The following is a 13729-nucleotide window of genomic DNA, read 5'->3' as shown; positions in this document are numbered from 1 at the left end:
CATATTTTCTTGTGGGAATTGTTCAACTCATTCCATGTTAGTGTTGAAACACGGATTGTTTTATGTTTGCGAAAGAGCAACAGTGAGTCACTAGTTTATGAAGCAGAGTTCTTATGGCATATATTTTTCTCAGGCATCTGATGCTTTATATAGCTGGAGTTCCTGTCAGTTTGTGTAATACATCTTGAAAAATCATATGCACTCCTCTCTGTAGGAGACAAGGTTCCTTTGGTAATATACAGCATGCTGTGGTACACCACTGTCTGGATACTGAGTTGGTAAATGCAACAAGTAAATTCTGTACACTCTCCAGCATGGTGAAATAAGGGCAAATCTGAGCTGTGAGAACAGCTTGCAACATATATGTATACAGCAGTAAATTTAGGGAGCTCCTGGTACTTGTTGGAAGACAGAGCTTTTTTTTCGTTGGCTGGCTTTTCCTCAAGCAGAAACCAGCTTCACTGAAGGCTTGAAATAGAAGGCATGAGTATTTGGTCGATTCCTAGGTGTCGTATGACATTTTTCTTTAACTGTTATTTCCTTGTCAGTATGAGACACTATGTCAGGCAGAGGACAGCATTCCAGTTAATGCTCTGAGTCTATTCTGCTGGTCTGTTTTTTCTGCATTGGCTGTTTTTCTCCAAATCCTTATTTTAGAAACATTGTACCCACCAGTGTCGTGTCATGATGCTTGCAGTAGTTATTGACAAAACTTTAAAATTCCTAAATCTTTTTGGGAGCAAAGGATGGAAACTCAGCAGTGCAAAATTACAAATTTCGTACTCTATTTAATACATGTGAAAATATTTTTTTTATCTTTTTCTCAAGTTGCTTGTCTTTTAAAGGTGCTTTTACTTTCAGGACAGTTGTTGTGTGTGTATATAAGCCACCAACACTATGTGACAGTTTTGTACTTTAAATAAAGATACATTGTTTTTCTAGAACTCTTATCTAGGAATAGTACTCAACTCCCCTCTGACTTCTGTATGCTTTCATGAGGACGGAGCAAACACATTCACATCAGTAACAGTGAAGGGAAAATCTTTTAAATCCAGTGCTGGCTGCCTTGTTTACTAGTGGGAAGTTGCTGTGATTCAAGCAGTACTTTCTGCAGAGTGTACATATTTGGTGAACAACTGTCATTATTTGTTTCTCTTTTCAAGGATTCTTGGACACTGGATTTAAGGACACGATTGGAAACGTTCCTGTCTCTGGCTCTCAAAGCCAGACAGACTCCTCGGCTTCTCACTATATTTGTATCCTTCTAAGAAAACACTCTGCAGATAATTAGAAATACTGTAAAGAGGCAATATAATTTATTGCAAGAGTGTGCTGATAAGATTTATTGCAGAATTGCAGTAACATTGCAGTTCAGTGTTTTTATGACAGGAAACGTTTATATTCCACATTCAAAAATAAACTTTTGAAAAAGTCATATAAAGACCATGTCCAGATCCATATGAACCTCCATACTTATCATGTATTCATTCTTTGTTTCTATGTATAAATACAGGATACCCAAAGGCACAAACCTGACCTGACTTCTTTCTTAGCATTTCTAAAGCTGTTAGTCTTTTAAATTAGCCTTTTCAGGGACTAGCTGAAAGTTTTTCAGGGCTTTTATTTGGGGCATATTATCCAGGGAAAATTATTTGGTCACTCATAGGTCAGCAAAAGATCCCAAGTCCCTAGGCAACATTGTGAGTTGTGCACTTACGAGATTTTTATGTATTTATTGTTGATTTATGTATTCTGTAGAGCATCAGGCACTTGCTGTGTGCTGGGGTAGTAGGAATACCTGGCTTGGTTGAGGTTCTCATTCTGAGTCTCTGGAGCAAACACTGAAAAGGTGCAGATTTTCCTGATCTGCTTTTACTCGTGCCACAGAAGGAGAGTGGACAGTGCAACAAAGGTAAATACTGGGCTGTGGTAAGGATGTTCTGTAAAATTGTCAGGGGCTGTGAAAGTAGTGGGAGATTTACCTGCAGGGGTGGGGAAACCAGTGATGCATAGCAGAAAGTCTTTGGAAATCCAGACCGCAGCTTTGGTAATAGCTATTGATAGCTTTTCAACTCAGTAAGGTTCAAGCAGTCAATAAGTATCAGTAGATATGGACTAGAAATGGGAAAGGACCTAGTAGTGGGATTTGTATTAAACATCTATTCTGTTCTGAAACATGGTAAAAACAAGTGGAAAACTCCATACAAAGTGCATACCAGCTTTCCTTTTCTAGTTCTGATGAAAGTAAGTTGCCTTAGATTCCTTTCCCTTGCTTCCAGGTTTTATATCTCATTCTGATGATCTTAGACAAAGTTGATTTTTGTTCCTATTTACTCATTTTGTTTAAATAGCACCTCCTAAAATAGTGCATATTAATATATCCTGAATAAGAATGTGTTCATTTAAATGTGACTGGCTGATGTGTTGCATTTTGAGGTAAGCTGCTTATACACACTTTAATGTGTGTGTAACTTGTAGTCCTTTAGAAATAATAATTACGGCACAGAATCCTGTTAGATGGTGGTAACACTTGAAACATGTGCCTTTTACAAATCAGTTCAATAAATAGAACTTAGGATTTCCAACTACCTTTCATTGATTTTTTCACTTGACTTTCTGCATATACTTTCTAGTTAGGGATTTGTATGAGACCAGTTGGATTCTTAAAATTACTTTTCCTCTTGAGTTATTTTATCTGTAGGTTTATCCTGAAGATTTACTTTTTGTAGATTGAATTAGGCAGAAAGTTAGGTATTCCCTCAGTGTGAGTTCCATGTGTTTTCTTTGTTATTTTGTGTTTTGTGTTGTTGCATTAGACTTTCATTGAATAATAGAAAGGTCTCTTGGATTTTTATTTTCCAGAAGTTACACTTTTTCCTTGTGGAGGACTTTCCTGAAGGGAATAATTCCATGCTCTTATTAAAAAGAAATAACTACCCAATTATACCTGACTTATTTGGGGCCTAATTAGTTTTAATTTGGGCAGGTTCTGTGCTTTGTGCAGGGATGGTCATGGAATTCAATTCATGCAGGTCACCCTGAATTTGCAGATCTGTTATGTGCCTTGGAGTTTGAGTCAGTTTGGACTTTTCATAAAGGTTACTTGAGGACTGTCTCATATGAAGGTTTTGGATCCAAGAGGTTGTTTTTGCAGTATCCTGCTCACATCACATGGGATCCACAGCACTTACTTGCTGCTGGAGAATATTTACTTTATCAGTGAAGGGGAAATGCAAAGGAAATTTATAGGCAACACATGAATGAAGAGCAGTATGGCAGAATCCTGAAAACACCTTTTTTAAATAGTTGCCAGTCATCAGTCTGACATGCTGAAATACTTCAAGTTTGGGTGGGGTGGTATAAATGCTCTTGAGGGTGGCCTGGAGTGTTCATTGTGTTTACCTTGCCTGCTTTACCTGCTACAGTCTGGCTTCTTACCCATTTGCTAAAAAATTTCAGTTCCTGTATGACTTCCAAAGCTATTTGTGTGGCAGTTGTGCTTAACTTACAGTTCTCCCATATGTTTTCAGTTTAGCTGGAAAGGAAAAAATTGCAGAATGGTTGGCATCTTCCACAGAGAGCTTCAGACCTTCTTTGTGTCCTCTCTGCTAACAGGAACTGAGGGGATGAGGTATTTGGAAGTGTGTTCAGCTGCTGTTCCCTTCACTGCCTCGTTACAAACCTGTGGATGAGTTCACAACCACTCTTCAACCCTTTTGGGGAGGGGGAGAGTGGCAGAAGTGTCTCAGGCTCCTGCACTGGAGAAGGTGGACCGTAACCTACCTGTCTGTGAAGATTTGCTAAAGCTTGACTATTTATGTGGAAAAATGTCAGTTTAGAGTATGAGTAGTAATTTTTGAGCAAGAAGGAGACTCCTGCTTGTCCTGAGAGCAAGATTTGGTGTCCAACAGCAGCTCCTGAGACCTGCAGCTCCTCTGCTCACAGCTCTGCTTCGCTGTGTGCAGGAACTCAGCTGGCTGGAGTCACTGCTTCTGGACAAGTATGTGAAGGTGGGCTGAGATTAGACAGAGAGAGACAGAGCAAGCACAAGTTCAGGAAACAAGTGTTTCAGGTGTAGGTAAGTTGTAAAGGAGTCTCTACTTAGAGAGAAAAGGTTATCATGGAATTAATGCATATATGTAACTCTTTGGCTGCTTGTAGGAACTGGAGTTAGAAGACTTGACAATTACACACATGAGAGAGCAGGCAAGAATTCTGGTAGAAACATGCAGTGGTTAAGATGATACCCCATGCCAGCATCTTCATTTGGCAGAGTCACAAGCTTTACTGTATCTTGTATCTTCCTACACCAGGAAGTTAGTCTTCTGTGCTGTATTTTTCCCTCTTTTCATCAACATATGAATAATGTTTCTGGTAGGTGTTTGATCCAGAGCTTTTTTTACCTTCTTGATAAGCTTATCACATGTACAAAGCATTTGTCAGTGCTGGGAGTTGTGTCTGGGAAAGAGAGAAGCCACAGTGTTACTCTGGTTCCTGTAATGGTGCAGGATGACATAAATATCAGCTGAAATGCCTCTGAAAGGTACCCTTTTCTTTTACCAAATCTGGACTGGGATGGTAATGATTTAACATTTTAAACAAGGAGTTTAATACTAATTTTTACCTGGGCTGGTAGCTCCCTGATTTGTCTAAATGAATGCTGTTAGAGGGATATGGCAGGAATGCAATGAGGGAATGGGGCAGCACAGGACCAGCTCTTCCAGCAGCTGTCTGAAGTTGGAACAGCTGCTTGCTGTTGTACAGTGATGAGAGCTTCCTGCTCTTCAGCAGGAGAAGCTGTCATGAAAGACTTCCCCCTTTTCAGTAAAATTACTTAGCTGTGAGAAGATAGTGATACAAAATTGCAAGATATGCCAAGACTTTGTGATTTCTTTCTGACACCCGTTTCTCAGTTTATTATTGACAATCCCTGGATTTAACAGCCAAGAGGTAAAATTGGACCCTGTTTCTGAATTTCCAAGAGTAGTGTTCATGAGCTGCATTGAGATTTGGTTATGTAGTTTTTTCCTGCTGACTGCAGTTGGAAGACATATTTTCATCACTGGAAATTTTCCCCACTGGGCTATGAAAAGTAAGCAAACTCTGAGAAGGTTTATGCTTTGTGATTTGGTGCTTCCAACTTTCCTCTGAGTGAAAGTCACGCTCTAGATATGTCCGTTGGAAATTCACGAATTGAATATGTTATGTCACAGTTAAATAAAAATATATTCCCATTTGCTCATCTAGGCAACAGAATAAAGTGCTGGAGTAGCTAGGTTTGTGCAGTTGTTGCTCTCAGAATCTTTTTTTACTTTAGAAAAATGTTCTTGTTTTGAAGCTGTATCGTATTAAAGCTGTGGTAGCATTTTAACAGTAATGGCTGTGAAATAAAAACAAAATCAAAGTTTAATTATTATCATCAAGGCTGAATAATTTGGTTGTTTTTGGAAGTCATCTCAACTCTACTGATTTTTAAGTTAATATTGATTGAAATTGAGATTAGTATAATAGCTTACAGAATTGTAAAAAGCTTAGCAGGATTGCTTTATGTTACTGTTCTAGTGGTGTTTTGGTTATTGGTCTGGGGGTTTTTTAAGTACATTTTGCTGGATTTGAACAGGATCTGGGGCTTATTGTTTATCAGTGAGATAAACTGTTTCATATTGGGCTGTTTAGAATGCTTTACTTTAACCCAGAAAAATTTTCAATCTGTGAGAGGGAATCCTACTGTTTTCTGAAACTTCACAGTCAAGCTGGTTCCTTCCCACTGTTTAACAAAACCTCCTATGGTAAATATTGTATCTGTTTGCAGATGGGCCCAGTGCCACTTTCACAGCACTAAAGCAGGGCTGGCTTCTCAGCAAACTAATTTAAAACATAATGTTCTAGCAAAATACACAGCATCAGCTGTAACAACAGAATTATTGTGCCTCCTTTCATGGTTTTGTCTGGTCACAGAAATCTGCACTGTGGACCGCAGCTCCGGGTTCAGTGCCCAGTTCCATGCAGAACACTGGCTTGGCTAGGTCTGAGACTGGGGTGGAGTACACAGATTCTGGTACTCAGCTTGCTTTTGTCTCGAAAGTAAGTGAACCCGAAGGAACAAAATGTATCAGAAATGTAACTTTTTTATTATTCAGATAGAAAGGAAAGACAAATTTTCAGAAACTTAGGATATTAAAAATAAGCGATAGAGTTTGCCATTAACCACTGAGTAATTGATCATCCTCTTCACAAATGTATTCAGTGATGTTTACTGCCTTATAGTTGTGTTGCTGCTGTAACTGTGAAGCAGTTGGTTCTTTGGACAATTAAGGCTTAATAACTACTCGTAGGTGTTGCAATGAAATGGAATCTTGCTAGAGGCATGAAATTATCCTTGTAGGCAAATTCCACACCTCAGAAATTGAGGTTGTCCCTTCAGAGCAGTAAAAAGGCTTGTGGGTTCTTTTGTCCTTTTGTTTGAATAGGTGATGTTATTTCTTTTTTTATTATTCTCTTGACAGAAATGATGCAACACCTTCATCAGCAGTTAGTGAAGCGTGAGCACAGGTACATGACCAACCTGAAACGATTGCGCAAGTTGCAGATGGACTACCGTGGTCTCCTTGAAGTCACTACAGAGCTGGTGGATTCTTTGGAGGCCACAGTCACTGGCAAGATGGTAAGAGATGACCCAGATATGCACTTGCTTCCACACACCCTAGAAGATGGAGACCAAAGGGTGAATTAAGCTTTGTAGTTATGAACATTTCTGTTAAGGCTGTGGCCCTTTACTAATGAAACACAGCATTTTGGATGAGCTGTTCTCTCATTGCCCTGGTGAAGGAGGATAAAAGAAGTGCAAAAAGTGGGTTGAATTGTGCTGGCTCAGAAATCTTGAAAAAATTATCACCATCTCACAAGACATCTCAGGTCTCTTGTGCAAGTCCCCTTTTGAGCTTTGGCAGCAGCAGTTATTAGAGGGCATTTTGGTGATTACTGATTGAAGTCCAGCCCATCAACAATTGTTGTGTATTTAAAATTTCAGTCAGGTCTGTTTTAAATTCCACAGTAGTGGAAACAATCTTCTTATCCAAAATTTTGGTGAGGAAAAGCTTTGATCTCTGTTCTGCTAGACAGGACTTGTTAATTTAATTGATAAAAGGAACAGGGAGATAGGAGTGAATGAGTGATGTGAAATGAGCCACATGTATGTAAGTGGAGAAGGTACAACTTTCTTAGGAGTATTTTTTGTATGAAGTTGACTGTCTTTTTCATGTGTTGTGCTCCTCTGGGGGCATGAGTTCTGTGTAACCTGAAGGCTGTTCCTATGGCAGATGTTAGTGGCCTCTAGGTGCTTTTAAAGGAACTGTGAATTGTTAGCAGGGAGAGTGACCTGGCATTTCCTGGGCTGCCTGCTGAAAAGTCAATATGTACCTTCCTCCTGTCATCAGCATGAACACCATATGGCTTGTTACTCTGCTCTGGGATCACTGCTGCTATTACTGCAGGGAAGAATTTGCTTTTGGGTGGATTATGCTTTACAGGAGATTAGGGAAGGTATCTGCTCAACAATAAAATCACAGTCATTTATTTGCTGCCTCCCATTTACACCTCCGTGCTCTCCAGCAATATCCAATTACCCTCTGTGGTCAGGAGCCGGACCCTGGCTCTCTTCTGTTGCGGATGTTCAGTTTCCTTTGTGAGCCTTGTGCGGGGCACTCGCTTGGTGTTTCCCAGGTGTGTCCAGCTGAGGGTGCTCTTCTGCTAGGGATCCTGGATTCTGTCAGTTCTGAATCTAAAGTGGAGCTGGGTACTGAATAAAGTGATATTGAACTTAGAGCGTTCTGAATTTGAAGGGGTTCATTGTCCTGCTGAAGGTCTGGGAAGTGTCCCCAGTTGCATTTCTATAATCTCAGTCCTCTCATCTCTTTTCTGGGGAAGGTAATAGCTCTCCTGAAACTAAGGTGTTCTGTTGAAGTATAGATTTGCCAAAACAAAAACACTAAACCCACTGAGATGTTTTGCATTGAAAAACAAAGTTCTGTACTGTGTAATTCGTATTTATTCTCTCTGCTGTACAAGACAGTTGTGTAAGTTCTGCTCTTTAGGTAAACAACACATCAGCATTGTTTCAAGCTCAAAACTGCTTCATTTTTTAATTTGATTTGATTTTGAACCTTTTGATTCACAAAAATCTGTATGCAAATAGAGGTGTGACAAAATCTGGTTTTCTCCTAGACTCTCTGAACGTGTTAAACACTAGTTTTGTGAATAGCATAACAATTCCTAGATAAAGAGAATTTACAGTTTTAAAATTTCTGTACACAATTGTAGTTGCAGTATATAACTTGTGCTTGTGTCAGTGAGCCTCAGGTGTATGATTTCTTACTTTTAAAAAAAACCAAACAAACAGCCTTTAATATAGAAACACTTCTCTGGTAGAGAGTGTAAGTTTTATGTAATCCTGTTCTCATTTTGTTTCCTAATTTTTAGATTACACCAGAGTACATTCAAAATGTTTGTGCTTGCTTGTTTAGCAATCATTTGAAACAAACTGTAGCACACAACATTGACTTCACAAGGCCTGGAACTGTAAGTATAAATGTTTGGCATTTTTACAGCAACTGTCTAAAATGACAATACTACTTAAGCGACATATAGAACAATAAATGTTCTGTAATGGGAAAGACAAAACATAATATGTTCAAGCTTGTATAAGAATATGGCAATACATTGTTTTGTTGATCTCAGATGCTGGTCAATGACCTGATTGTGTAGTTATAGCTGTGTAAGTATGGTTAATTCTGTTATTGTGAGGACAGTAAAATTTGTGTCTGTTAAAATGCTAACAAAATGCTGTAAATAAACATTAATCATAAAAGTGCATCAAAATGTTTTACTAAGAAAATATTGTATACCAAAGTTCTACAAAGACAAGCCAAAATCATGAACTGTGCTTATTGTTTTTGCCATGGCAGGCATTCATGTGTACTTAACTTTGTAGCAGGAGAACTTAGTGAAGTGTCAAAGGAAAAGCAGAAGAAAATAAAATTCCTGCTTCTTATTCTAGCCAAGGTTTTTAATAACAATGATGCTATGGGTACATTTTGTTCTTCTTGAAAATTTGCTACAGAGAGATAAGGAGATAATATAAATGCTTCCTTTTCTTTTCTACGTGCTAGTATTTTCAGAGATAAGTATTATTCCTCATTGCTCTTTAGGCTGTTCTAAATGCCCTCACTTTGCTGTTAATGGTCAGAACTCCTTTCTCTGACCTGCCATGAGTTTAGGAGGTGCACTCTTATGCAGCCTGCAAAAGCTGCTATTTCAGGGTTTCAGGAAGGAACCAGCATCTGTTTGTCTGTTACCTCAATATTAGGTGCTGTCTGCTGCTCCCCTCTCTTCAGATTGATATCATATCCCTAGCTTATCTCATCTCCCATCCCATAATGTCCTCCTCCCACCCCATCTTTCTTCTAACCAACAACTTTCAGAAGTCTTTGCTCTTTCCTTGACAGTGGCTTTTTGAGATAATGCTTTAGGTACCTCAGTAGTCTTCTGTATTTTTGCCATCTGATGTTGAGGTTGTGTGTGTTTCTCCTTCCCTGTACTGAGATCACCCATTCTGTACAGCCACGTGCCCTCTTCTCTCTGCTCCTGCTCTCTGCTTGCATCAAGACTTCTCTTTTTCTCCTGTGCTTTCAAGGTGCTTCATTTGCCTAGGGTTTTGCTTATTATTCTTCTTATCATACATTGATCCTCTAGTCTCTTGAACCCTTTTAGGAAAGGGGCAGAGGGAAATGTCATTATTAAGCATGGTTCTGCTTTCTGCTTGCCTGAAAGTGTCTCTAAAAGCATTTCTGCTCCAAAAGCACCTTTACCACTAGACTTATGGCACTATGGCCACTTTGACACAGTCTCCACCAATGCAGATAGGTTAGAGAAAGAGAATATGTTGGTGGTGGATTTTTTTCCCTGCTGAGGAAAATTTTTGTCTCCCTTAACTAGGTTAACTTGATCAAAGCTGTGTTCTCCTGGCACAGTTGTATCTATTTTTATACTAGTCTTTGCTAGCAGAACTATTTCTATGTGGCTTTGTGGCTCATTTATGCACACTATTTGAGGTAGGTGCTGTGAGAGCCAAGCTCTCTAGTGAAGGACCAGTCCAGTTTTAGCCCTGAGACTGTTTAGATTAAGGGTTTCTAGACTGGTTTAGGTCACGCCTTGACATTGAGGTTCTAGCAGCTACTGTGGTTGAACTCTCATGTTGTTTCTATAAGCAGATCCACACAGGCTCTCTGAGGCATTAGCCAAGTTTTGGAGGGCTAATCACAGTCTTTGCATACAGACATTAACTACATTATAATCAGGTTCCCTCATCTTATCCTTTTGTCCCCTCTTGATCATATTTTCTTGTTTATTTCCCATGTAAAGGGTTCTGGTTTTATACATGAATAGCAAACATGTAGAAACACAAATAAATGTTAGAAGGAAAAATAGATATTGTCTTATGAAAAGAAAAATGAGATTCTTTTCTCATCCCAGAATATTTCTAACCACTCCCTGGCTTTGTTGATGCAGGAAGCCAGATGAGATGACCTAAAATTCTGACTATTTGCTACTAGGCCACTCAGGCATGCCATTACTTTTTCTTCAAGGATTCAAGTACTTCATTGTTATACACTCAGATGTTATTGTTCTACTCTTAAGTGGTTTCAGGTTTTTGCATAAGTTTTGGAATAAAGCTGGAGGCACCGTGACCCAGACTGAGTAGCAGCACGAGTTTCACAGCATCTGTGCTGGATTTGTGTTGGAAGATTCATTCACTTTTTGCCCATAACTACTTAGAGCCACTGGAGTGTGGTCTTTCCAGCTACTCCATTTCTCAAACCTCCTACTGTCAGGGGCAGCCAGCTGCATAATTACAGAGAGAAGAGACTAGCAGAGGGGCAGCTACTTTGTTCATCCTTACCTTACCATTATCTTACCTCATTCTGTAGGCAAGATGAGTGAGAAGCTTAAAAAAACAGTCATTGTCTAAAGAGTTTTATCAGGCATTAAATATGGTGGTTTGTTGTTAGGTTTTTTTTTTCCCCCACTTCATCTTGAGTGTTCAGGATGATCCTGTCTCACTGACATCACCAATGTCAGGACAAGGCCCTGAAATAAATTGGTTCTGCTGGATCAATATCTCTACATAAATGAGCAGAAAAAGGAATCGTTAGCAAGGAAATTACTTTTTTTTTTTTGTACTGTCATGCAGCCTTAAATTTCCACCACTATTATTTAGGGTATGAGTGATGCATTACATAGTTTGGAAAGAGGAGGTGCTTGAGTTCACAGCCAGTTGTACTGATGCAACTCAGGGGACAGTCCAGGTTTTGGGTCAGGTTCTGAGAGCAGAAAATGCTAAAACTGCATCATTCTCTGAGATTTGTACTTGAGCTTTAGAGTATATTTTGTTAAATCAGCTACACTGGTAGTTTTTTAGTTACACTGGGAAGGAGGATTATATGAGTACTGTAACCAAAATGAAGTATTGTCCAAGGAAATTAAGGAGTATACCTTGGGTTATATCCTTGGTAGCATTATTTGTATGCAGAGTTGATTTTGTTCCCAGTACATTGCTCAACTTTTAATGTTGGGAAAGTCATATTGTGTAGTAGAAAGCTGTAGAAAGTAGAAAGTTCAGGCTTTGAAATTACAATAAAGGTGACCTGTATCAGTTGTTAATGTGCAAACATCAGCTTCCTGGCTTGCCCCCCACCACGGCTGAAGGCCTGTCCTTTCAAACTGGAGAAATTTGTATTTGTATTTGTATTTGAGAACAACTTGTATTTGAGAACAAATTTGAGAACAAATCCCAGAGGCAAGTCTTACTGAGCTGGCTTTAAGACCTGAGGCAATGACAGCCAAAAGAGTTTTCCATTGTAATCACACCCTGAAATCTTAGCAAGGGCTTCTGGTGTCAGCTCTGTGTTCTCTGGTGAGCTGGATTGGATCTCATTCTTTTGCAGAACAGCTCCATGTCTCTTGCCTGCTCTGTGACTTCCTGGGTCAGCTTGTGAGCCTGATGTATCATCCATGAACAGGATGCATGTGCTGCATGCAGTGGCAGAGAGGTCACACTACTGTGTTACAGCTGGGAGATGTTTCCAAGGCCTCTGAAGCTCTGTTTCACCCTAAGGTTTTTCTCTTAGCTGCAGTTGAATGTTATCTCCACCTTCCATCATGTCATTTGACATGTGTGGTCCTAAATTGGGAGATAAGAAACCTGAGAGAATTGTCAGAGCAGAAGGTGGGGATTTAAGAATAGAAGGTCAGAGCAGCAGGTCTGACAAGCTGAAGAAAACATTTATTTGAGGAGTTAATAGATTCCTGACTTTTTAGTGTTCCTTTGGATAGGGAACTGATGTGGGTAATGGTAAATTTGAAAAGTATACTTTCAAGTACAGTAATCTATTACAGGACTATCACAGTCCTTTGTATTTTTAACACTCTTGAGATAAGTCAAGTTTTAATTTTTTTTTACCGTTTTCCTTTTCTAGACTTGATTTGTCCAGTGGATAAGAAGCAGGGGTTGTAGTTTTTGATGCCTGCAGTTTTCTGTTCAATGCACACCATGAATCCAAGAGCATTCTGGCTTTTTATCACAAACAGAGTACATTCACACTCCACCAAAAGTAGCACAGGCTCAAGTCTGAAACCAAAAACCAGGGTTTTTTTTATTGAAGTGAGGTGTACCTTCCTGGAATATTTTGAATTAGGGATAAGGTAATAAGGTTCTCTAAGTTTTGGAATACAGGCAAAACAGGAACTGCTTCTTCAGATGTGCACTTTCTGTCAATAGTAGAGATGGATGTAAACCACTGGAGAATCTTTCTGTGACCTGAAAGCTGTGAAATTGTTTGCATGTATTGCACCTGTGTCATGGAGTAGAATACATGCCCATTATGTTTTTGCTGCTATTCATTCTGATTATATTTACCTGTAGCTGCAATTAGGTGAATTAATGTCCCTTGCAAATTTTGGGTCTCTTTGGATGGGTCTCTACCACTCTTGAAGCTGTGGAAAACTAGTGGGGTGGTTTTTTTAAGTTCTGTCACTGGACAGAATTACCAGCTCATCTGGAAAGTTAAACTGTCACTTACAAACTGTGAACAAGAAAGATTTTTTAAATTTATTTTTGGGATAGTTGTAATGACTACTGTGGGCTCCTATTTTTCTTGTACTATTTGCTTTTTTCCTCAAACGTGGTTTTTACTGCAACTGTGCACTTGCCATCAAGCTGTAATAGCTGGTGGCAAGTATTCCATTTCTTACTTACGAAATTTCTGCACCAGTAGACCACATGAAACCTAGGATGAGGGTAACAGAAGGTTTTTATTTTGTTTTTTTTAAGCACTCTCTAAACCATTCAGAGTGGATTCACCAGGCATTATTATGCAGATGTTTGCTCTTTCATTTAAAAATAAAGTGCTCATTGCAGCAAACAGCATCTACCCTAAGTGAACTTTTCTTTGGATGACATAATCAGTTTTCTACATCTCTGTCCCTGGGATTATTTTATATATTCCCATTTATGTATGGAAAAGAAGAAACAAGCCTACCTCTTCATGTAAGCAAGAAGTTCATATTTTTCTGCTGATACAGTGTATAATGCCCTTTTCACAAGTTGCTGCAAGGTTTTTTGTTTACATGAACTCTTTAAGGGTAAGGTATTGACTTCAGTAGGGGTTTCCAC

General features: G+C 39.1%; 1 protein-coding gene across 2 annotated transcripts in view; it reads left to right on the top strand.

The window, feature by feature from the left end:
• Positions 1-13729, top strand: part of ARMC9 (armadillo repeat containing 9) — a 56500-nt gene that overhangs the window by 3518 nt on the left and 39253 nt on the right. For both annotated transcript variants that reach the window (XM_030954057.1, XM_030954056.1), the window contains exons 6-9: positions 1164-1256; positions 1888-1912; positions 6507-6664; positions 8479-8577. In XM_030954057.1, coding sequence (XP_030809917.1) covers positions 1164-1256; positions 1888-1912; positions 6507-6664; positions 8479-8577 — 375 coding nt within the window. The remainder of the gene's footprint in view (positions 1-1163; positions 1257-1887; positions 1913-6506; positions 6665-8478; positions 8578-13729) is intronic.

This window comes from Camarhynchus parvulus, chromosome 9 (assembly GCF_901933205.1).
Source record: "Camarhynchus parvulus chromosome 9, STF_HiC, whole genome shotgun sequence".
In the NCBI taxonomy this organism is placed as follows: Eukaryota; Metazoa; Chordata; class Aves; order Passeriformes; family Thraupidae; genus Camarhynchus; species Camarhynchus parvulus.
This window is presented reverse-complemented; position numbering and strand designations above follow the sequence as displayed.